Source organism: Pantherophis guttatus, chromosome 10 (genome assembly GCF_059756535.1).
Source record: "Pantherophis guttatus breed Tessera chromosome 10, ASM5975653v1, whole genome shotgun sequence".
In the NCBI taxonomy this organism is placed as follows: domain Eukaryota; kingdom Metazoa; phylum Chordata; class Lepidosauria; order Squamata; family Colubridae; genus Pantherophis; species Pantherophis guttatus.
The window spans coordinates 14,908,153-14,933,408 of record NC_142072.1 but is presented as its reverse complement, the minus strand read 5'-3'; the positions used below and the strand labels follow the sequence as shown (position 1 = coordinate 14,933,408).

The window sequence follows — 25,256 nt, the reverse complement described above, 5'->3', positions numbered from 1 at the left end:
TGTCTTAAAGATGCTAAAGTTGAACACTCCTGACTTAGTTTAAAAAATAAATGCGTAACATAATTAACTAGCATAAGGGCAACAATAAAAAATTATAATTTCCTTATAGAATGCCTATTAATATCAATAATGCAACAAACAGTAGTAGCAGCAGAAAATAATTGTTTACTTCTGAATGTGAATTTTTAAACTGTGGATTGTTGTTTCCATTATATTTATTTCAACCAGGAGCATTTGCAGGTTCTGATGCTAACATTAAAGTGATAAGCAACATGCCATGACCCTTCCATACCCACATTTGATGTTGTGACACCCCACCAAAAGGGCAGGGTTTGCATCATGATGCTCTTTTCATCATTTGCCTCCTTGGCTCTCCCTGCAAATGCCTCTGATTTGGAATCACTTTTTATCTTATGGTTACTCTTCATTTTATCTTATTTTACAGACTGTTTTTACAGACATTTTCTGCTGCTGCTTGGTGTGGCACGGTAAGTAAAATTGATTCTATTGGCATTATCAATCATCTCTATATCAATATCAATTTTGTGCCATGGTGGCACAGTGGTTAGAATGCAGTATTGCAGGCTGACTCTGCTTACTGCCAGGAGTTCAATCCTAACCGGCTCACGGTTGACTCAGCCATCCATCCTTCCGAGGTCAGTAAAATGAGGACCCAGATTGTTGGGGGCAATATGCCGACTCTGTAAACCGCTTAGAGAGGGCTGTAAAGCACTATGAAGCGGTATATAAGTCTAGGTGCTATTGCTATCTCTATATCAGTAACTGTGGAAACGCCTGTGTAGTTATGTAATCTAAACAATACACGTGCACTTCAGAAATCACTGTTTGATCGCTTTTCCTCTTCTGAATTTTCTCAATCATTTGCCATACAGGTATCTCCCAGCAGAGTGGAAGCTGGAGATAAAAACATCTGAACCAGAGCTCCAGGTCAGACTATAAACTCTTTAGATCCCCTTGACTCTCACCCTAAGTTAATTTTTTAATTCCCCCAGGATGTTTTCTTTCTCACCATCCATTTTCAGAGCTGCAGAGACCATCTCAATACACTTGTCCCTAATGGAGTCTCCAGTCAAATAGCACGAGGGCAAGAAGCAGACAGAAGTTCCAAATGTTGGCGTGACAGGGCTGGCTGGCATCCTGGGCACCTCAGTTCGAGATTTGTCATTTGATCTGAGCAGGACATCAAGTGAGATTTTTGCTTTAAATGAAAAATGCTAATTTATGACCACTTCAATATAGCCTCTAACCCAAGACAGAAGGCCGTTTGGGATCACCGAAGTCAAGAGCAATCAAATTATTTTGCTATCCAAGCCAAACCATGCTACTCACCTCTTCCCTTCCCTAGCTGCAAAAAATCCAATAGAAAGGGATTAGAAAGCTCATTGTTTGCTTTCTTTTCTTGAAACTCGGGTTGAGCAAGCTGGAGTCCCACGTTCTAATCTGGACTGTGCTACTTACACTTTAAGCCAGGGCTGATGTGATTAATCGGCATGTTCATACAACATGCTTTACCAGTTAGAAAAAGATTTAAGATATGTATTTGTGCAACATTGGGAGCTTGGTTAACATGCGTTTCAGTTCAACCTTTGGTGCTTAGCTTACAAATCCAGCCTGCCACGTTTCCCTGGTAAACCCAGCAAAAGAGTTAAACTAGGGGTGTCAAACTCAAGGCCCGGAGGCCAGATCCAGCCCACAGGGTGTTTAGATCTGGTCCATGAGGCCACCCTGGAAACAGCAAAGGACCAGCCCACGGTGCCTCTGCCAGTGAAAACAGAACTTGGGAGGGCCGCAGTGGCCCTCCCAAGTTCCATTTTCACTGGCAGAGGGTTGCAGGAAGCCATCGCAGCTGAAAACAGAGTTCGGGCAGGGGTGAAATTCAGCCGGTTCTATCTGGCTCAGGCAAACCGGTTGCGGCGGCTGCGGGACACTCCGCCCACCCACACGGATGTCATGATGTCTCTTTTTTGCGATGGTTGCATGTGCAACCATGGTTGCATGTGCGCACACATTTGCGAAACTGTAGGGAAGGTAAGTGAATTTCACCCCTGAACTTAGGAGTCCGTTTTTGCTGGCAGAGTGCTCAGGCCACCACAGCCCCCGCCCCCCAGGTCAAATGCAACCCTGATGCAGCCCTCAATGAAATCAAGTTTGACACTCCTGGGTTAAACGAATCTCTGGATTACAAGCTTTGTATTAATGTAGCCAACTTAATTCAAAGCCAATACTGTATGACAGGAAAGCTGTTTCTTTTGTCTCTCACACACAATATTAGAACATTCCATGGAAAACTTGTGCAGAATTCATAAGAAGCAGAAATGAAGGCTACACAAGAAGTCACATGGCAACAGCCACAAAGTATGCCCTTTTACAGAAGGGCAATCCTCTATTTGAACATGTGCTCTGTTTAAAAAGCTGCCAGTTCATATTTTGGCCTATGGGGAAACATCTATCAGGGGAAGCAGCCAGGGGTCTTTAAGGAACTTACCCAACATAAAAAACTGGCCATCAAACTGAATAGACACTCAGATTACTCATTCACATTATGAGATTTTTCACATTCCTCTTTAAGTATTGGTATTTTTTTTTTCAAACATAAATCTTTACCAGAATTGGGCACCTCATACCAGTAATGGGTTTCAAATCCCAGCGCTCCCAGTTCGCTATCGGTAGCGAGCACACGGTGCTTCTGCACATGCACAGAAGCTTCTGCGCATGTGCAGAGCGTTTTTGATAACGTCTGGTTGGGTGGGCAGAGCTTCCCACCACCGCCACTACTGGTTTGCCCAAATTGGGGCGAACCAGGAGCAACCTTCCACTGCCTCATACCCTGCAAATATCTTAGCCTGCAAATCTCATGGTCTATGACTGGGATAGTGGAAGTTGTAGTCAAATTGCCTATCCCTTATACAAACTACATGTGTAGCCTTTTTCTGCCCACTCTAAGAAGTTGCAGTGAAGTTGATAGCTTAGATAGCTTTGAAGAAGTTTCAGATAAAAACATAAGGAAGATGCCTACTAACAACTACTTGTTTTAGGCTGATATAGGAAACATCCGTTTCTAAAGCACTGTAACAAGTGAACAGCAGCTCTTGTAGAAGCAACTGAAGTGGAATATTGTCTGCACACTCCTTTGATTGATCTGTTAATGGCAATCGGAGCGACTTAATTTTTTGGTCCTGCTCTCCATTCTTATGCTTTAAGGTTTGGCTATCCTCCATGTAGCAAATTTCTCCTGTTTTTTTCTTGGAACCCTTCCACCCCAAAAATACCTTTCATCTTTGCTATCCTCTTTGTTTTTATGAGATCCAGGAGGCGAGGTTGATGGGTTGGAGCTGGTAGAGGTTCTCCTACTGTGGATACAGAGAGGTGCATCATAACAATTTCAGCTCAGATCATGGTATTGCAAAGCACAATTTTAGGGTCCTTTTGAAAACAAAGGAGGAGCATAAATTCTCTCCATGCCAACATGTGTGATCTTATCTCCTCTAAGGTAGGAGTACAGGAAGAGTTATTTCTTCCTCAGTTAATCAGTGGAACGACTTGCCTCCAGATGTTGTGGATGCTCCAACCCTGGAAGTTTTTAAGAAGAGATTGGACAGCCATTTATCTGAAATGGTAGAGCAGGGGTCAGCAACCCACAGCTCTGGAGCCGCATGTGGCTCTTTCATCTCTCTGCTGTAGCTCCCTGTTGCTGGTCGGTTCCAGGATTGATAGGGCTTTCGGTTAGAACAGGTAGAGGAAAAAGGATGCTGCGCTAGGAGACTCTATGGTGGGGGAACCGACTTCCAGTTGGCAAAGGAAAAAGGACACGCTAGGAGGAGACTCTATGGTTGGGTAACCGGACTTCCGAGGAAAAAGGACGCCGCACTAGGAGGAGACTATGATGGGGGAACCGGACTTCCTGTCGGCTCCAGAATTGAATGGGGGCTTCTGGTTAGGACCTTTGTGGCTCTTTGAGTGTTAAGGTTGCCAACCCCTGCGGTAGAGGGTTTCATGCCTGAGCAGCGGGTTGGAACTAGAAGATCTGCAAGGTCCCAAGTCTCTCTTCCTACTCTGTTATTCTCCATCTTGCTAGATCGGTAGAACCAATGTAAAACGATCAGTAGTAGAATTCTACTGATCCACAAGGACTGGATTAGCTTACCTGTCCACCGACAGTCTCTTGGGAGAGGAAGTAGAGGAACTAGAAGTAGAGCTGGAAGATCTTGAATCTTTGGAGTCCCTCCTTTATAAGGGGAAAAAATGGGGGGTATGAAGACTGTTGGCAAAGATGCATACATCATTAGACCTCCTTACCGTAAAACTGAATTTAACTCAATTTAGGACTGCAAAGACTTACAACTGAAATCCTGATCCCCACTGTGGTCCTAACTCAAAGATTACCTGCATCCTGTCAGTCAGAAAGTGCTTTGCATGCGACACTCCTATTTAACACTTTGAAAGCTCAGGATGGTGTGGGTTATACTGCATTAAAACCCACTAACTCTGGCTACGGCGGACAAGGAGGGCAGGCAGCCAAGTATATAGATTGCAACATTAAGACTGCATAACGGGCCAGCTCCCGTTTGTAGAAAGCTGTACTGCAATGACAAACTCATTTATAATGCAACATTTGCATACACAAAACAGCAAGTCGCTGTTGCTATTGTAGCGGTGTGGGGAAGGGGTGTTCCCGCAGTCCCCTTAAGAATGGTTCTCCTTTTTTCCTTTCTAATTCTTTACGTCTCCACATCTTTAAGCACCTTCCTTGGTGAAGAGTAAGGAGTTCTCTCCAGAGCCCTGAAAACGTACCTCTCTTTTTTGAGCTCCAAGTGTGACTTTTGGGAAGTAGAAGCGTCTTTGGGGTCTCTGCATGGTGAGAACAAATGTTAAGACTGTGTTACATCTTAGCTCGGACAGTACTCAGAGGTGACTTTTTTTGATGATATAATAAATGACTGGTTGTCCCAGCTCTGCAATTCATGATCGTAAGTCATTCCTCAAGTCAGTTTTCTCTAGATAAAACAGGATAATCACAGAATATCCATCTTCCAATGACCCCAAAAAAAAAAAAGAAAAGAACCCCACTGAAGCATAAGAAAAGGACGCTCGAACTGAAAAAGTACTCTGCGACTTGTAACCGGTCACCTAACAACCATTTGAAGTTACAACAGACCTCCCCTGGGGGGTACTTACAATCAGGTTCCAAATTTCCGATACGCCCTTGCAAGTCATGTGACCACATTTCAACAGTTCAGCAGTTACCCCGCAGTCACATGACCAGGTTGTCAAGACTGACTCGTAACGCACCCCAACTCGCAGCTTGACAACAGAGACAATGGGAGGGGGGAGGGGGAATGCTTGAGATGTATTGGGAGCTGGGAGGGAGGCGAGGAATTTACGCAAGCCATCTGCAGCCTGAGAAAATCCCGAGACTTCAAGGTCGTGCTACGGGAACCTTCCAAAGGCGCAGACTGTTTTCCCAAAACAAAATGAACGTACTGGATTGCTGGGCAAAGGACAGGGGTTGGCCCAGATGGGGAAAAGGGGAAATTAATTATGCTGGTTTTCGCGCGCAAACCTCAGAGCGAGCTTTGCTTCTTCTGTGCCTGTTTGGTTCTATGAGTAAAGTTATACTCTTGGTTTAAAAAAAGGTGCCAGGATTTTTTCTTTTGCTGCGTACGTCAACAAAACGGGTGACACAGGTTTTGCAATAGTTTTGCCAAAAAACCAGCATTTGCTTCCAATATTTGGCAAAACTGGCCATAGTGAACAACTGGTTAATGACTACGGTGTTCGCTTAATGACTGCTGCAGAAGAAAAGGTCACAAAATCAGGTCAGATACCTGGGTGAGCCATTTTACAACCAGGCTCCATTACAGTCATAGGTCAAGGACTATTTACCGTGTTTCCCTGAAAATACGACCTACCAGCTTGATTATTACACGTGCACCCAATATAAGCCCTAACCCCAAAATAAGCCCTAATTAAGACTTCGCCCACTCCAGGGTGCACAGGTAAAAATTAAGGTAGGATGGGGATGGGGAGGGGTGGAGCTGCCCTACTACTTACCTTCGGATATTCGCAGCCAGGCCTCGCACACCTCAGCGCATTTCTTTTGCTGCAGCTGGCAAGGCTTTCCTGAAGGCCTCTGTAACCAATAACAAGAGTTCTGGATCGATCCGGAGCTCTGTTATCGGCTACAGAGGCCTTCAGAAAAGTCTTGCTGGCCTTGCCGGACAAAGAAGTTCCCGAAGGCCTCTGATAGCAAAAAAGGGGCGACATGTGCAAGTGAGGTAAGTCAGTGGACGACATTCCAGGGGTGAAATCCAGCAGGTTCTGAAAGGTTCTGAAGAACCGGTAGCGGAAATTTTGAGTAGTTCAGAGAACCAGCAAATACCACCTCTGGCTGGCCCCAGAGTGGGTGGGAATGGAGATTTTGCAGTATCCTTCCCCTGGAGTGGGGTGGGAATGGGGATTTTGCAATATCCTTCCCCCAGGAGTGGGTAGGGAATGGAGATTTTGCAGTATCCTTCCCCCAGGAGAAGGGAGGGAATGGAGATTTTGCAGTATCCTTTCCCTGCCATGCTCACCAAGCCATGCTCACAGAATCGGTAGTAAAAAAATTTGGATTTCACCATTGCGACATTTCCACACACACACACCCCAAATAAAACCTGGTGCCTTTTTTGGTGGCTATATAATATTATTTATATATATATATATATATATATATATATATATATATATATATATATATATATATATATATATATATATATATATATATATATATATATATATATCCACCAAAAATATCTATAGATATAGATATAGATATAGATAGATATAGATAGATATATAGATATATATAGATATAAAAGACAGGGTCTTATTTTCGAGGAAACACCGTATATTTCTGTTTCTTGCTTCGCTCTCTCCAACATGGTTCCCAGAGTGAAGCAGATTTTAGAGGTTATGTAAACAGTCAATTGCAGGCTTCTTGTTTCAAGGCAAAAAGCTCCCCACCGGATTACAACAAGGCTGTTGGAACAAAAATCACAACATCTCCACCCATCTAAACACGAGGATTAATTGGTTCTAAGCGGAAAAACATTCAGTTCCTGAAATTGCTTCCCTGTCATCTCAAGTCAGTCTTGCTTGGAAAAACTTTTTGTCAGTTTGAGGCAGCTGCCAAAGAATCTGAAAATAAACAGGATTACAACTGGGATACCCTGGAGGATTTCTCAACCAAACTTGTGGGAGTTTGTGTTAACTTTACGAAGAATCTGTCCTGTCCTTTCATCCTGGGAAAGGAGGCTGAAGATTTCCTACCCAGCTTCCCCATCCAAGCAGAGGCATGACAGGTAGTCCTCGATTTAGGACCACAATTAAGCCCAAAAGCTCCGTTTGCTAAACAAGACAGTTGTTAAGAGTCCTGTTTTAATACCTCCCTTGCCATTTAACATCCTGCAGTTGTTAAATTAGGAACACGGTTGTTAAGTGAATCTGTCTTCCCCATTGACTTTGCTTTGTCAGAAGGTCGCAAAGGGGGATCACGTGACCCCGGGACATTGCAGCCGTCATAAATATGAGTCAATCGTGCCATGTGTCTGAATTTTGATCCCGTGACCGTGGGAACGGTGGCTGCAACGGTCGTAAATGCGAAAAGCGGTCATAAGTCACTTTTTTTCCCCAGTGCCGTTGTAACTTTGAATGGTCACTAAATGAACTGTTGTTGAATGGAGAACTACCTGTATTTCTCTGTGCTTCCCTTCTTTTAAAATAGCCCCTCCCTCAACATCACCTACTTTTCCCTCCTTTAGAAAACCCATTGAAACTGTGCTGTCTAATAGACCGCCTGGGATGCAAAGGTTATCACTGAAATTGAGAGCAGAGAGCAAAACCCTTATTATGAATTCTGATTTCTTTTTTAACAAGCGTTTATGATCTGCCGCGTTTTACGGTTTCGACCTTCTTGTGAACCCCCCTGGAGTCTCTCCGGAATGCAACCGTTTATACAAATTGCAAATAAATAAAAGATGAGCCTGGTTTCGCTTGGCAATCAGCTTGGAGACCTCCTGAGAGGTTAGATGGATATTGACTAAGGTTTTAGCTTTTCCTGCAGTAGCAAGCCCTTTGTTTTGATTAAGCACTACAACACAAGTCCTAATAAAAGCAGGCCGAGACACGGGACGCGTTTTAAGGAAGGATTGGGCAAACATCTCCATTCGTCAGCATCAGGGGCAAGAGGACAAGCAAGTAAATTGTCCTGATGACATCACAATGGAAGCCCTGCAACTTCTCTACGAGGGCGGAGTTTGCATTGTGACATCGTAGCCTGTGTGATGTCATTTTTCCAACTCCTTCTAGCCTGGTTTTTAAGAGGCGATGCATCAAAATCTACACAAAATGCGATTTACTAAAGCAATTAAATACATTGCATTTTGGGCTACAGTCTTATGGCCTGTCGGCCACCGGCCCCTCCAGCAGCCGAATCAGAGGAGGAGGAGGAGGAGGCGTGGGAGTCAGGTTCAGCATCAAGGCAACCTGAGAGCTCCGAGGGGGAAGAGGGAATGGAGCTGGCAGAGAGAGACAGACAGAGGCGGAGCCTGGGCCATCCGTCAGCCCTCAGATGGAGAGTCAACAGCCCCCAGGTCTGGAGATGGCTGATGAGGAAGAGGAGGAACAGCTGGGTCCAGTACCTGACACGCAGAAGCACAGAAGGCAGAGGAGAGGAGAGCAGTGGAAATCCTTGGGCTGATCCTTGGGACAGAAGAGCCACCACTGCTAGCAAAGCCCCACTCTAGCTCTGGGGATAAAAGGCAGGGGGCGGAGATAAATAGATGTGGCAGACAACTATTCATCTCCCTGCCGGGCGGACTTATTACCCTGCGTTGAGAGAGAAACTTTTTGCCGGGACTGCTGGTGCGCCTAATAAAGGAATCTTTGAGTTAACTTCAGAGGGTTTGTCGTGTTTGGGGAGCTGGGTCAGAACATACAGATTGTCAGGCATAAAGAAACTGGATCATTCATAAAGTTGCAGCATAGATGATTTATTCAAGCTTATACACAAGAATCTCCTCAATTTGTGGTCATCGCTAAATTGGCGCTAGATAAAGGTCAGCAGAATTCAAGTAGGGTTCAACTTGGCTGACTATGAAGGGATTCCAAACTGATGGTGCATTTAACTCCGCCTCCCAGCTCCCGCCTGCTCTTCTCCTACACAGATCCTACCTAGAGTTGAGAATTGGATCTGATGTCATCTGAGATCAGAATTTGGTGAACCAAGAAAACCTGCCTGACAATGTAGAAAGTCAGCACCCAGCCTCCTAGAAGAATGAAATATTTTGAGGAATATTAAAAAAGGCAGAATATTATATTTCCCTAAATGAGAAATGGAGAAACATGGGGGTTTTTTTAGAGGCAGGAAGCAGACTCAGTCTTTCTTAACAGCCCCAGCAGATATTTTGTGTCCATTAAGAAAGATTGGGCCAGCCTATTCAGAAACCAGCCCAGTTTCCCTGCCCCCAGGCCGAAACTGAAGAAGCCATCTTTTAGAAATGCAGATTTGGTAATCTATTCAAGACAGGACATTTTGAAACTCCCTGCAGCAAAGTCTGAACTTTGAATGGTAGGATTAGCCCTCACTCAAGATCCAACACAGGACAAAACCATTAAGCTACAATAGGAATTGCCCAACACTTTTTCAGAACACAAGCCCCCTTCATTACATCATCTCAGAGCAGTCCAAACTTCAACCAAACCTGGGAGCTCAGACAAACACCTAGGATTTGTCTCTTTTGCCTATAGAGCCAGCCATGACCTTTACATAACCCCTATCTGACCCCATAGGAATCTGGCAACAGCCAATAGAATATATGTTTTTGCACAGCAACAGGAAGCTCAAGTGCAAAGCCCAAAGAAGGTACAAACTCCTCCCCCCTCTCAACTCCATGTGGTCAGCTGCCCAGCATCACAATTCCGCTTCATCATTAAACCATCTTTTCAATCAGCCTCCAATGTTTCCAGTGTCTTTCTCCCAGCTTGGAACTGAACCAGATGGATATTTCTTCCCACAACAGTTACAGCTTTCTCGTCTTTCTGATGCCAACTTGACACCAAAGATGTATGTGTCCTCTTTGTAAAGAGGAGACATCAGAACAAATACCCAGAGTTTCTGAAGTTTGTTTTTCATGCTTGTGATGCATGCACAATCTCTGCAAAGCCTTTTTTCTCAGCGTGGAAAGATGCAATGAAAACTACATGTGAATAAGGCAAAATAAGTAAACCTGCTGGTAAAGTACCTGGAAGGGATGTGGGGAAAGAGACTTTTCCCCAGAACTGAATGAGGAGTTTAAACTTTATGAGGTTACAAGTCAAGTGAAATTGCTTTAAAAAGGAGGCAATAAAACATACAAATAAACCAGAGAGCTGCGGCATTTTTTTATCTTTTAAGCTCATATTTACAAAAGATCCTACATTTTGCTTAGAAAGGGCAATCTATATTATTTATGAGTTTTGGTAGTAACGCATCTGAGAGATGAACACATCCCATAAGCAAGAAATGTACCGTGCCTCTCTTAATTTTGAAGGGAGCTGTGGGCCAGCAATGTTTTTAATACAACTGCTATATTCATTGAGGACCTATGAACACCATGTCTCTCTGTGTCAATAATGTGCCACACTTCAATTGTTTCTGCTAGAGTCAGAGAAGAAAGAGGAGATTAAAAGGCCATGGGGATGTTATCACCTAGGACAGCATAGACACAAAAAAGCTGTTGTACGCTGCTTTTGCTAAGGACAGGTAACTACATACATGGGCAGCAGAGGGCAACCCTACCTGATAAAGAAAAAAGTTAAGCAGGGATAAATGTGGCTAGGATTTGGATGAGTTATCCTGGGGCTAAAAGATAGACCAACCATTTTCAAACTGTATTCATGATGGCATTCCATGGAGGGAGGGAAGGAGAGAGGAAGGAAGGAAAGAAAGAAAGGGAGGGAGGGAGGGAGGGAGGGAGGGAAGGAAGGAAGGAAGGAAGGAAGGAAGGAAGGAAGGAAGGAAGGAAGGAAGGAAGGAAGGAAGGAAGGAAGGAAGGAAGGAAGGAAGGTGAACACTGTCAATATTCTATTATTAGAGCTTTGTCTTTTGATCATGGCTCCTGGGAATTCTTTCCTTATCTAACAATGGCCACATACAACTTAATATGCTACTTAATTAAAGGATAAAATGATGTACAAATACAGAGGTGTTGACTTATGTAAACAGCCATCACTGAATTAAAAAGGCACAAAATTAATCTGGAGGAGAAAAACAAAATATCGAGGAAGAACAAAAGAAGAGCCACTGTGGTCTGCATCTTGTACCACCGATCTATTACAGAACTGAGGAATATTCAGTAAATTGGCCTCTTTTTGCTCAACTAGATATCCATCTAAGCAACAGATGTGCTGAGGACTTTATTTAATAAACTTCGGAGGAACTTCCCAAAGCCATCAGCTCAGTGCACCTCTGTCATCTTTCAAATGGTGAGTTAGCCGAGTCCAGGGACAAAATCTGACTCACCGGCACTGAAGTGGAAAGTGAAATTAAAGAGGCTCTCTGGCAAAATACAACTGGCATTTCACCAAGGACAAACAAGATCAAGGGAGAGAGACATTTTTCATCTTAAGAAACGGACTCCTTTCCTGAGATAAGAATGGTGCTAAAGGCCTAATCATATTCTTTAATTCAAAAAGCTGGTAATTACTTTTTAAGCTGTAAACCAGAAGGAGATAATCTTTTACAGACTGGAAGCTGCATTTTTTTAAAAAAAATATTATTTGCAGCTCTAAAGATGCATATCTTTAACATTGAAATATAGAAATATTTTGGCCTTTTGGGGAGGATTTGAGGAAAGTTAACTGTGTCCATGGTGCTGATAAATTTTAGGAATCCCAAATCAATTAGGGGGATGGTGGCAGGGATGAAATCCAGCAGGTTCTGACAGGTTCTGGAGAACCGGTAGCGGAAATTTTGAGTAGTTCGGAGAACCGACAAATACCACCTCTGGCTGGCCCCAGAGTGGGGTGGGAATGAAGATTTTGCAGTATCCTTCCCTGGAGTGGGGTAGGAAAGGAGATTTTGCAATATCCTTCCCCTGCCAGCCCATCAAGCCACGGCCACAGAACCGGTAGGGAAAAAAATTCGATTTCACCCCTGGATGGTGGTATTAAGGAAAATATTCTTCGGCCTGCAAATCTTGCAATTTCTACCAAATGTAAGGAAAGTTGGTAGAAAGGGAAATTCTTACTTTGTCCCCCCACAGAAACCTGCAAGTAGGGAAGAAAAGGTCTTTGAACATCCAATAAGGAATCAAAATACAGGTTCCAAAACAAATAATCAAGGCAACCTATACTATTCATTGTTACTGCATCCAGTTTTGGTCACCACACTATAAAAAAAGATGTTGAGACTCTAGAAAGAGTGCAGAAGTGAGCAACCAAGATGATTAGGGGGCTGGAGGCTAAAACATACGATGAACGGTTGCAGGAACTGGGCATGGCTAGCCTAGTGAAGAGAAGGACCAGGGGAGACATGATAGCCGTGTCCTAGTATTTGAGGAGCTGCCACAGAGAGGAGAGGGTCAAGCTGTTTTCCAAGACACCTGAATACCAGATAATGGATGGAAGCTGATCAAGGAGAGATTCAACCTGGAAGTAAGGAGAAATTTTCTGGAAAGTGAGAAAAATCAGCCAATGGAACAGCTTGCCTTCTGAAGTTGCGGGAGCTTCATCACTGGAAGCTTTCAAGAAAAGATTGGACTGCCTTTTGCCAGAAATGGTGTAGGGTCTCCTGCTTGGCTGGGGGGGGGGAGGTTGGACTAAATGACCTACAAGGTCCCTTCCAACTCTATTAATCTGTATAATCTATTAAGAGTACGCACCAAAAGAATAGTAGGAGACATACCCCTGCAAACGAAGAGATGCACTCATATTTATGTATTTCAAAAAGGAAGGGAAAATGATGCCTGCACACATATTTCTAAGTAATAATGTAATAGACCCCAGGTTCCTTCCTGCCCTCCTGTTATCTGCAGAGAATAATGGTTTTAGTTAGGAAAAGAAAACCTTTGCATCTCGAGGTTCAGGGATTGCTATGGGAATGTTCTGATAAAATTTAACACAGGTCACTTATGAGCTGTAAGGACACATTCCTCATGTCTTCATTTGTCTATTAAACAGTTCCATTCATCTGAAAGCTTGATTTCCCCCACATCACCACACCAGGTATATCTCATTCCTTTCACATCTTTTAAAAAATAATTACATTTCCAATTACAAAGCATACCTGTCTGATTTGGAGATCAAGGAAGAACTGCTCTTCAGCATGATTTCATGTGAACTGGATTGATTCAATTTCCTAGAAAAGAAAACCAGAGGCATGATCAAGGAACAATTGTGAATTTGTGGACGAGGTCAGAGTTTGGGGCTCAAACCATTTTTGCTCTTGAACTTGAAAAATTCACACTTCTCTTCTGGGTACCTCTGTGAAGCCACAGCCTTTCAAGTTTTTCTCCCAAGGTTATAACAATGACTTATTGATCAAAACCAGACAGTGTGCTTTCCATCTGAATTCAGATAAATCAAGATTTGCAAAGGTTCTTTGTAATTTTGTAGACTTGAAACTGTAAATCAACAAGCACACAAAAATCGCCCATCCGTTCTACCACCAACCTTGGAGAAATGACCTTCAGCCATTTTTCTGATTTTTTAAAAATTTTGATTATGCAATGCTCTGCTTTCTGCAATCCCTAATCAACCATAATTTTCATTTAATAATAAAGTCACCACTTACTAACAAAAAATTACCCAGTTCTGCTTTGAAGCAAGACAAAGGCAAATATCGAGCTAATTTTTTTAATTAAAACTGTAAGATCTAGCAGTCAGATGCAAAAGATAAATCGCATTTAGCAAACCCTTCAGTCCCTTTCTTCAATTCCTTCCCCCCCACCCCCATTTTAGGGTCCATTTCAGTAAACGCCAAACCTAGAAATTTGATTTCTGCACCAGAATTGAGCTGTAGATTTAAGTATTTCTCAAAACACCCCGTTTCTCATGTTTTTTTTTTCTTTTATTGGTTTCAACAGTCTGACGTTGGTGGAAAAATATGTTGTGGTCAGAACAATCAAACAATTAGAGATTTATGATTCATTACAAATTACTCGGAAATCTACTTGTAAACATTAGAGCTCTTCTGGTTTCAAAAGGCTGTCTTTGCTAAGAAGGGGATGGCTGCCCCCGCCCGTCCCCATTGCATACAACCCAGGAAGAGAGTGGGCTGCCCCATTTGTGTCCCCACGCACTCTGAATCAAATCCAAAGCAATGCTCATCCCTATTCAATGCCTTCTCTTCACCCCTTTCTATTCCAAGCCTTGATTTGGTGATTTCCTCCATCTCAAAAGATGTCTCTTCTCCAGGCTGTGCTGTCCAGATATACTATAGCAGTGATGGCGAACCTTTTTGCGATGGCCCGGTGAGCCTGTTTTTCTCTCTCACCAGGCTCCAGAGCCTTTCTAGGAGTCTGGGGAGGGCGGAAATGGCCTTCCCCACCCTGCCCTGGAGGCCCTCCAGAGGCCAGAAACGGCCTGTTTGCCAACTTCCGGTGGGACCGGAGGGCAAAAATGCAACACGTGTGGGACTTGGGAGGCCAAAAACAGCCCTGTTTTTCGCAAAGATAGGGCGCACAGAGGATTTGGGAGGCCTGCAGAGTGCTCCTGGAGACTGGGGAGGTCAAAAACGCCATTTTTGAGAAAAACAGGCCCTTTTTTGGCCTCCAAAAGCCTCCACACATTGCATTTTTGCCCACCCCAGCCCTCAGGAGTTCTCTGCAGGCCTCCCGAACCCTCTGGTGCATTCCGTTTTTGTGAAAAACGGGGTTTCAGGAAGCCAAAAATGGCTGCATTCGGTGTATAAGACGCACCAACATTTCCACCCTCTTTTAGGGGTGGGGGGAAGTGCATCTTATACTCCGAAAAGTACGGTATTTGTTGCACCACTGACAGATTTGTGCAAACAGCTTGAATATGCCAATACCTGTCTTTCTGCTTTCCATCAGGACTTTTGCAGACATCCACAGAGTTGGAAAGTGGCCCTTCAGCTTTCCAACCAGAGACAGCTATCTCTTTCTCTTTCTTCCCTTTCTGTGTCCCGGATGATTCTAAAAGAAAAAAGTTCAGGTAGAATTGTAGCCAACGGAACAGCGTAAGGACCCGACTCGCTCACTGTGAAAAGTACCATAGTCACTCAGCCCTTGGCATTCTCACTTTGGTTGGGTTGATGAGGATCAAAAGCGTTAAAAGTAAATTTCTTGCAATCAAGGGAAAAACATTTGAATGTCTTATACCAGGGGTGTCAAACTCAAGGTGCTTAAATCTGGCCCGGAAATGGCAAAGGACCAGCCTGCGGTGCCTCTGACAGCAAAAATGCCCCCCCCCCCGGTCCATTTTTGGCCTGGATAGCCTCCTGAAATAATTTGCTGGCCAAAACGGGGTATGGTAGGGCCACGTGTGGCTTCCACAGGGTCCGTTTTCAGCTTGGACAGCCTCCTGAAGCACTTTGCTGGCCCAAACCATCCAGGCCGCACCTCATTTTGGCCAGCAAAGCGCTTCAGGAGCCTGTCCAGGCTGAAAACTGGTCACGAAAATGTCCCCACTCCCCTCTCCCCGGCCGGCCCGCAGAAGAGAAGTACAATGCTGAACTGGCCCTTGAAAAAATCCAGTTTGACACCCCTGCCTTATACCAAGTTGTGCCATTAGAAACCATTCTATTTGTCAATGGGAAAAAAGTGGAATTAAGGGAAAATATCGTTTATTTCTAAATCCCTTCTTTTATACAGTGATTACATTTATTCCTAATTCGTACTGTTTTTGTCCTAAACATTTCGCAGTTAAGAATAATAACCCCACAGCAGGCAGGGATGCAATACACTGAAAAACTAGTTGCAATAAATAAGGTTAAAATTTTAAAATAAGTTACACTATTTTTCACAATTACTGTAGACAGATAATCTTTAAAAAAAAAGGTCATAGCTAGTTTAAAAATTCTATGATACAGAACCACTGAGGCAAACAAGAGAAAATGGGGCAGATTAAAGCAACTGCCCAGGTCATCTAAACTGGAAAGCGATTTTGTATCCAGGATGCCAGTCCATCATTCTGAGTGGTACGGTGGCCTAGAGGTGGAGCTCTCACCTCACAATCAGGAGGCTATGAGTTCGATCCTAGGTAGAGGCAGACATTTCTCTCTCTCTGGACACAGTGAGAATATATCTGCTAAACAAAGCTCCGCATTGGCGACAGGAAGGGCATCCGGCCAGTAAACACTCGGCTTCATTCAGTTGCCCGGACTCCACCCCGCAAGGGATGATGGGGTCGTTAAAAGAAGATGAAAGATGATGCCAGTCCATCATTTCCTTTGCATCTAAGATCTGATGGTTGCCATTTCTGATCATCCATCAAAAAGAGCAGCTGGTTTCTTACCTAATAACCTCTTCCAGTTTTTGATAAGGAGTTTAGCCAGTGCCACCACTTCCTTGTCCGAGCAATGCTTGCGCACTGTGTTGACAGCCACACCAATCTTGGTACTCTGAAACGATGCAAAGAAGGATTTGCATTACTGGAATCCATACTTTGTGGGGAGAAGAATCTCAGTATCCCCATTTTCAAATCGTCATCCTAAGGCAGGGGTCTGCAACCTTAAGCACTCAAAGAGCCATTTGGACCCATTTCCCACAGAAAAGAAAACACCGGGAGCCACAAAACCTGGGTGGGTGTGGCCAACTCAATGTCACTCACTTCTACCAGTCACATGACAACCCCCTTAGCCACGCCTACCTAGCCAGTCATTAGGGCAGAGAACCAGTTGTTAAAAAACACTGGGAACCACAAAACCCTTTTGACATATCTCTCTCTCCCCTCCCTCCCTCCCTCTCTCCCCCTCTCTCTGTATCTCTCTCTGTCTCTGCCCTGGCTGCTTCTCCATCCCCCACCATCGCCCTTACCTTCTCAGGCCAGGCGAGGAGTGACTGGGAGGGGAGGGCGAGGGGCGTGGCCAGCCAGTGGTCGGATCACCCGACAGGGAGCCACAGCAGAGGCCCAAAGAGCCGCATGTGGCTTCGGAGCCGCAGGTTGCTGACCCCTGTCCTAAGGGATGTCAAGATAGGGAAGGCCTTTCTCTGCTCAAGATGCTCCATTTCCTTAATTCTTCCTCACCACCAATGAAAACGATGGGAAATCATGTATCCAGTTTAATTATTTATTAGATCCATTTACAACACCCCTCAATTGCCAAACAATAAGTGACAATGCATTAAAAAGATCCACATGTGTTGGGGGTTAGTGGATTGTCAAAATCCACACAATTGGGTGCAACTATTACAAAAAGAGATGGGCCTCCATTTTGACATCCTGCAGATTCTGGTCTTTCCTGGCAAGTAGCCCTGATTGAAACCAAGCAAAAAGAAAACGATAAACCGTTGAACAAAACCACATCAGGTAATAGGGGGAGAAAACCATAAACACCAAGGTGGTCAGACAAATTCTTAAAACTTCAGGAGCAATTTGGTGCCGCATTTGGGAGCTGTGATCTTCCAGGGTAAACTGGACTTCAAATGTATTCAAATTCTCTTCAAGTTTTCCCAACCATGCATCAGACTAGAAGTGAAGGATATTCAAGTGACCTCAAATGCTGGCTTACTGATGGCTTTGGTTCTCTTGTTCTCTCTCAGCCTCTCTCTCAGGGCTGTTGAGAAGACAAAGTGGATACTAGGAATGAGGAAATCCATCTGAATTGCCTCTGCAGTTCCTGGAGGAAAACTGAAATTAACCTAATACAGGCTGACAACAGCCCTTTGCAAGAGATGTCCGTTTTCCATGCTGGTTCAGCTGTCAGTAATTTGCACTATCCTTACCGTGACCATATTGAGCATGTGACATTGTGCTTAATGATCACACAGGATTGACTTAACGATGGCAACCGGAAGTGCCCGGAAGTGCTGCCGATAACCATCACAATAACATGGCATCTTGCTTTACAACTGTATTGCTTAACAACAGAGTTGCTCATCCCAGTAACCATCCTTAGGTGAAGACTGCCTGTTTTATGAGTTGAAACACAGGAATGCTTGGAGTTAAAAGGCCTGTTAAATGGGTTCAAATCTACATTTCTCAAGAGAACAAAGCAAACCAGCCTTACCTGTAGCAGCTCAATGCTCATGGTGCAGCTATTCAGTTTCTTCAAGAGGTCCAGAGCTCCTTCCTAAGGGGGGGGGGGGTAGAAAGAGCCCAGAAGGCATCGTTTAGACTTCATTTTCTGATTTTTTTTCCCCTTTCTTTCTTTTTCTTCCTTTAAATGTTCCAAGAGAGCAAAACATGCCGGCTTCTGAAGCACAGAGAGGTTGCAAATGCTCTCATAAAAAACGCCTCCCATCTTGAATGCAGCCGGTCACAAAACATTCACTTTTATTTATTTCATTTTCAGCCCACCTTTATTACTTTATAAGGAACTCAAGATGGAGAACATACATAATACTCCTTTCTCTTCCTATTTCCCCCCTAAAACAAACAACCCTGTGAGATGGGTTGGGCTGAGAGAGAGAGTGACTGGCCCAAAGACACCCAGTTGGCTTTCATTTCTAAGGTGAGACTAGTACTCAGAATCACCTGATGATTGGCCCAAAGCCACCCAGCTGAGTTCCATGCCTAAAGTGGGAACTAGAACTCACAGACTCCTTCTCTTGATCTTCTAGCCCCCCCCCCCACTTCCTTCACAACTCTTTCATTTCTTTAATTATGTTAAGGATATTGTTGTTGTGTTACCAACCAGCAGAGTGTAGAGCACAGAGATACGTTGCTGAGAGCAATGAATAAGAGATGTGCAAACTGGTTTATCAAAAGTTTACTTTATAGTGAAAAAACAATCTCATAGTCTTTAAATCAATCCAAGTCTTTGCCAGTTAAATCAGTCCAGTGATACAAAAAATCTTCTTACCACACAAACAGTAGTTGGTTAGAATAACAAACTCACTCTGGTTCACAAACCACGATGGTAGCAGATCCATCCAACGATGATAGCACAACGATAGCAACTCCTCACACAATGGTAGCATATCATCAACTGAATACTTTACAGTACCTTTCTTAGAACACATATATTGCCTGGACAACCTGTTAGGCTCAAACCATATCCTAACAAATTATTTCCTAAGAGTTTCTGTTTGGCTTCTCTAAGACCTTACTGCAAATAAAATATGAGGTAGGAGGCCTGGAAATTAAATCGGAACATGCCAGCTTCTCAATCGTAAGTTTCTCTTCATTAAAACAATTAAAACATAATCATTAATTGGGGCATTGGCCAAGATAGATCGCAAAGAAGATGTCAGAAGACATCGATAGGGTGATCTTCAGGCAATAGACGTTCCCAACTGGATTTGTTAGTTACAGACAATGGGAATCCAAAAGAAGTTTTTTTCTTTCTTTCTCTAATTTCTGACATTAATAAGAACAGATCCATAAAACAGATCAGCGTTTCTCAACTTTGGCAGCTTGAAGATGCATGGACTTCAACTCCCAGCATTCCCCAGCCAGCTTTCTGGGAAGTTGAAGTCTCCAGATCTTCAAGCTGCCATGGTTGAGAAAAATTGAAACAGACAATCTGGAAGAGAATTTTCTTGCAGACATTTCATTACCCAAACTGGTGCAGTCAGTGCATTGAGGATGTTATCTAGTTTAGATAATGAAAAGTCTGCGAGAAAATAACCAAGCTCAAAGAGCACCAAAGGCTCCTCATTTTAACCCTGGACCACAAATACTCTCCTTTATTAATACTCCATCCTGTATCAAAACACCGTAAGTAAAAGAGGTGGTTAAAAGCTTCCATAAAGCACTGTATACATCCTGATATCTTTTCCGAGCCTGCTAATAACCTGTTTCAGCAGTATCATCTCCCACCTGAATGCTTTCAAAGGCCAAAGATAAATCCAATATATAACTTTGCCATCTGTCTCTTACATAGATTCAATTCCCTGCAATTGCCAATCTTCTACTTGTTTTGAAAGCTAAGGAAGAGCAGAAAAGTGGGTGTTATAGGAGGAGAGAGAAAAAGAGAGAGAGTGATAAAACATATGCTTCCTTTTGTTGTTGTCTTCATGCTGTGACGTATGAATATCAGAAACGGAACGGAACGGACATTACCCTGGGCCATTTCCATCACATTCGTCAGTTCTAAAGTAAAGGTAAAGGTTCCCCTCGCACATATGTGCTAGTCGTTCCTGACTCTAGGGGGCGGTGCTCATCTCCGTTTCAAAGCCGAAGAGCCAGCACTGTCCGAAGATGTCTCCGTGGTCATGTGGCCGGCATGACTAAACACCAAAGGCGCAGGGAACGCTGTTCCCTTCCCACCAAAGTTGGTCCCTATTTTTCTACTTGCATTTTTGACATGCTTTCGAACTGCTAGGAAGGCAGAAGCTGGGATAAGTAACAGGAGCTCACCCCGTTACGCGGCACTAGGGATTCAAACCGCTGAACTGCTGATCTTTCGATCGACAAGCTCAGCGTCTTAGCCACTGAGCCACCACGTCCCTCGTCAGTTCTAGAGAGAGGCAAAATTTCCTCAGCTAAAGGCCACACTTTTCTTATTCCTACATACCTCTGTACGCCACCTACTCCACATTTCTAGATAGCTCACAATAAAGCCATTAAAGCCTCAAGAGACAAAATGTTGAATACATCATGTGCTTGTTAACTCTTATCTCCTTGGTGTCCAGTGCTAGACACCAGGAAATTCCATGGCTGAAGACTGGTTGGGGAAGTCAAAAAATAGCTAGGAAGAAAGCAATGGTACATTATTTGCATATTATTGCCAACAAAACAATATGCATGTGTTCGTGACATAATCAAGAGCCAAGCATAACTTGACGAGAGTTTACTTTTCTTAAAAAAAAAAAAAAAAAGCAAAATAGAATGAGAAACATTGACAACACTGCAATTGGGACCTGTTTCAAAAATGAGAGTCATGTTTGCTTCACTGTCATCCTTATCCCCTTTGGCTTATCATATTTATTCCAGAAACATATTGAAGCTCAACGCTGAAAGCTTGTGGGCTTTTTCAAGGTCCACTGACTGTTGCTTAATTCTGAAGAAAATTAGTGGCCTGTCCACCCAGGCTGGCCTCCCCCAAATCAGAATTTCTAATCCTGTTCCAGCATAGGACTTCCACTGTGGGAAGAACGCTACCAGCTGTCCACCTTTATAATTGAAGGAGATCCAAGAAAATAAGATTAAAGTAGTTGTTTGTAGTCCACCCAAGCTAGAACAAAGTTTGCAAGGGAAATCAAACATTAACCTGAAGGTGTATTCTTGCTGTAGAGTGCCCAAGCGCATTTCATGCTTACATTTCTGGGATTTAAAGGGCTAAAGCCTCTGATTTTTAACCAAATGCAGTGTTTCTGCTGGCATGAAAGAACAAAATATATCTTTCCGCTTAAATAGGTTTCTGGAATAAATACGATAAACCAAAGGGGATAAACTTAGATGACAGTGAAGCAAACACAAACAAATTCTCATTTTTGAAACATGTCCCAATTAAGTATCTAGCCTTTTCACCTTTTTTTAAAATCAGGGGGTCCTTATCCAGAACATCAGAAGTAGCCCCCATGTAAGGTTTATAAAATATTACAGGCGGACAACTTCTGTTCTGTACTTGCCAAAGTGTCAATTAGTCTCTTTTTCTGCTTTCAGGTTCAAGACGCGTCTTTTTAATTGAACCTGTGAAAATGCTCAGTGTGAGCGTTTAAAAGTTAGATGCCTTCCCAGTTTAATCTAGTATATGAATTATAGACTTGGTTTTTTTTAATTTGATTTATATTCTGAATTCTTCTGAATTTCTGTACATCATCCTGTTTGTTTTGTTAGGTCTGGATAGGTTCCAGAGGCCAAAGAACACACTTTGGGGAGGGGGCACGAAAAATGAGACAGCCCACATCACATATACCGGTAGGTGAAAGTTGATTTCTGGGGAGAAGCTGGGATTTGTTTTTTTAAGTGTCATTTGTGTATTTATTCTTTTTCATATGAAAAATGGAATAAATTGTTTTGCATTCACAACAGCCATGCCTAGTGGGACCACTGAGAGACTAAAAAGGAAAGGTGAGCATCAGATACAGTTCTTAAGCTAGTTGGCTTAACCCCTAGGTTAGGCAGTACAACAGCAATATTACTGTCAGCAGCGAAGGAACCACATTCACTATGAATAGAGGTTGTCCAGTTATAGAACAACGAGTCACTTTGGTCTAAATCAGTGTTGGCGAACCTTGTTGGCACCAAGTGCCCAAGCCGAAACGCGTATGCATGCCGCAGCCCTGGAAACCCAAAGACCAGCTGGCCGGTGGACACATCTTTGGATTTCCAGGGCTCTGGCACCAGTGGTGGGTTGCTACTGGTTCACCCCGGTTCGGGAGAACCGGTAGTAGTGGTAGCGGGAGGCTCCACCCACCCACCCGGATGTCATCAAATACGCTCTGCGCATGTGCCAAAGCTTCACACAAGCGAACCGGTAGCAAAGGTAAGTGAAACCCACCACTGTCCGGGCACATGCGAAGATCTGCTGGCGGGCCGGAAACCACAAGAGCAACTGGCGACGGCATGCATGCCCACAGAGAGGGCTCTGTGTGCTACCTCTGGAACGCATGCCATAGGTTCGTCATCACGGGTCAAGAGGTTAGGGCACCAGGCTAGAAAGCATGAGACCATGAGTTCAAGTCCCACCTTAGTCATGAAAGCCGGACTGGATGACTTTGGACCAGTCACTCTCTCTCAGCTCAATTCAGCTCACAGGGTTGTTGTGGGGAAAATAGGAAGAGGAAGGTGTGCTGTGGATATCTTCACCGCCTTGAGTTATTTGTAAAAATAATAAAGGCAGGATATAAAACAAATTTAAAAATATCAATATCAGCAACAAAGTAACCAGACCCACTTATGACTAGAGGTTGGGCAGTTGTAAGAAGAGTAGGCCCTGGAATGGATTTGTTGAACCAAGTTGAATCCAATGCCAGTGGAAAAGTCTACATTATAGCCAAGGTTTGGCAAATAAACATTTGATGAAGCTGAAACATGTACTATTGGAAGAAAAGCAGGACTACCTCCTCCTACCTGCTGGCTCAAAATCAAAATAGATTTTGTAGCTTAATTATACAACTCTAACCTCTTGTTCCCTTCTGAACCTCCAAGGGCCTTTAGCGGAGACCTTAAATGTGACCAACAAATAATCTAGGTTAATATCATAATTGCTAGTAAGTATCCACTTGCATCCAGAAGTCGTGGGTGCTCCAACACTGCAGGTTTTTAAGAAGAGGCTGGGCAGCCAATTTGTCTGAAATTGTATTGGGTTTCCTGCTTGAGCAGGGGGCTGGACTAGAAGATCTCCAAGTTCCCCTTCCGACTCTATTATTCTGTTGCACTCACAGGAGAAGGCCTCCTCCTGCTTCACACAAGGGTCCCATTGGCCAGGTGTCTTCCAAAATTTTAAGCTGGGTGGTGTCATGTTCAGTTTAAAAAAAAAAATAGGGATGGGGTGGGCCACTCCACCTTATTGAAAGCAGATAGTGCACAGGGCCTCCTTCCCTTTCCCTCCTCCTACTCCTCCTCTACTTCTCCCAGACTATCCCTGCCTTAGGAGCCCTGCCCCAAGATCAAATTTAAGAGCTCTAGCCTTTGCCAAGCACCTGTTTCCCCCCCCAAAAAAGCCTTCCCTTCCGCCATCAGGAGCCTCTTGGTTGGTCTTGAAAGTTAACTACAAACTCAGATGTGAGTTCTACTTGGTTACACCCGGGGGAGGAGGAAGGGGGGAATGGAGACCAGAAAAAGCCGGAATTGAAAAGTAAGTAGAGGGGAGATCGCAGAGCGAACGGGTCCGACTCAGCCAAGGTTACACGAATGTGTAACCCCGCTTCCCTTTTCCACCCCCTCCTCCTCCTCTTCCTCCTCCTCCCCCGTGCGTTTTCCAAGGCGCACGCCTCTCTCCTTCGCCTTTGCAACCAAGACCGATTTGCAAAAACCCCCCTCCTCCTCCTCCTCCGAAGGGGGACCGAAAGCAACTGCAAAACCACCCATTGCACAAACTTCCTCCAAGCCTGCAAAAGGTTTTTGTGTGTTAAAAGCCAAGAGCGAAGGAAGGAGCCAAAGAAAGCGCAACAAACACACCCACACAAGACGAAGTTTGTTGGGGTTGTTGTTCCCCCCACCCACCCACCCACACACACACATACACATACACATACACATACACATACACACACCTTACCGTGTTCTTCCTAGACACCATCTTATCCAACTTTTTGGCCGTCCGGATCAGCTCCTCCGCTCGCCCCATGGCTCCTTCGGCCGGTCTCAAACGGGCGGTCCGTCCACACGCCCTCTGGTTCTCTGCCCCCTCCGCCCAAGGTCCAGAGAGAGATACGTGTTTTGTTTATGATATACGTATGGATGAAAACTACAGCTGGGGAGGGGGGGGATGTTTTCACAACACTTCCTTCTTCAGCAGGGTTCGGTTGGTTTATTTTAAGGAGGAAAGGGAAAGTGCTTGTGGCACTTAAAAAAGGAGGGAGGGGGGGGAGAAGAAAGAAAGGAAAAGTTGTTGGGTCTTTTGTTTGTGGCGCTAACTAAACTAAACTAACTTAACAAGTTTGGACCAAGCAGGAGGAGGAAAAAAAAAGGGGGGGGAGTGGCGAGCCAGGGACTTATAAACGACGGCCGTTGCAAAGTCGAAATAGCACCCTGGGACGAGCTAAATATAGGAGGCGAGGATCAAGTGGTGGAAAAAGAAAAAAAAAAAAAGCCCAGGCAAGGACGGAGCTGGGAGGCGTTTGAGACCACGTGCGAGCTGGGATGGGTTGAGCTCCGCGGTGGGGTGGGGTTAAAAAGAGGGAGGGGGACCTTTGGGAGCGGCCTCCCGAGGATCAGCTTCGGGGTTTGAAGAGAGGGGAGAGCTACCCGCCCAAGCTGCTTTTTACGATGCTCTTCACGCCCTAAAAGCAAGGATCTCCAACCTTGGTAACTTTAAGACTTGTGGACTTCAAGTCCCAGAGTTCCTCAGCCAGCTTTGCTGGCTGAGGAACTCTGGGAGTTGAAGTCCACAAGTCTTAAAGTTACCAAGGTTGGAGACCCTTGTCCTAAAGCCGCCTTTCTCAACTTTGGGCCATTTGAACATGGGTGGACTTCAA

At 44.2% G+C, this 25,256-nt stretch overlaps 1 protein-coding gene across 2 annotated transcripts in view; it reads right to left on the bottom strand.

Annotated features, from left to right (window-relative positions):
* The window catches only part of TCEA3 (transcription elongation factor A3), a 32,445-nt gene extending 7,438 nt beyond the window's left edge, over positions 1–25,007 (bottom strand). The window contains exons 1-9 of one of the 2 annotated variants that reach the window (XM_087876910.1): positions 24,338–25,007; positions 18,236–18,298; positions 16,522–16,627; positions 15,077–15,200; positions 13,331–13,402; positions 4,813–4,869; positions 4,166–4,246; positions 3,291–3,371; positions 1,031–1,191 (exon numbers count right to left, since the gene is read on the bottom strand). In XM_087876910.1, coding sequence (XP_087733036.1) covers positions 1,031–1,191; positions 3,291–3,371; positions 4,166–4,246; positions 4,813–4,869; positions 13,331–13,402; positions 15,077–15,200; positions 16,522–16,627; positions 18,236–18,298; positions 24,338–24,406 — 814 coding nt within the window. In that variant the 5' untranslated portion in view covers positions 24,407–25,007. Of the gene's footprint in view, positions 1–1,030; positions 1,192–3,290; positions 3,372–4,165; positions 4,247–4,812; positions 4,870–13,330; positions 13,403–15,076; positions 15,201–16,521; positions 16,628–18,235; positions 18,299–24,332 lie in introns of both variants that reach the window. The other variant, XM_087876911.1, reaches the window with a different exon arrangement.
* Positions 25,008–25,256: the final 249 nt, after the last annotated feature.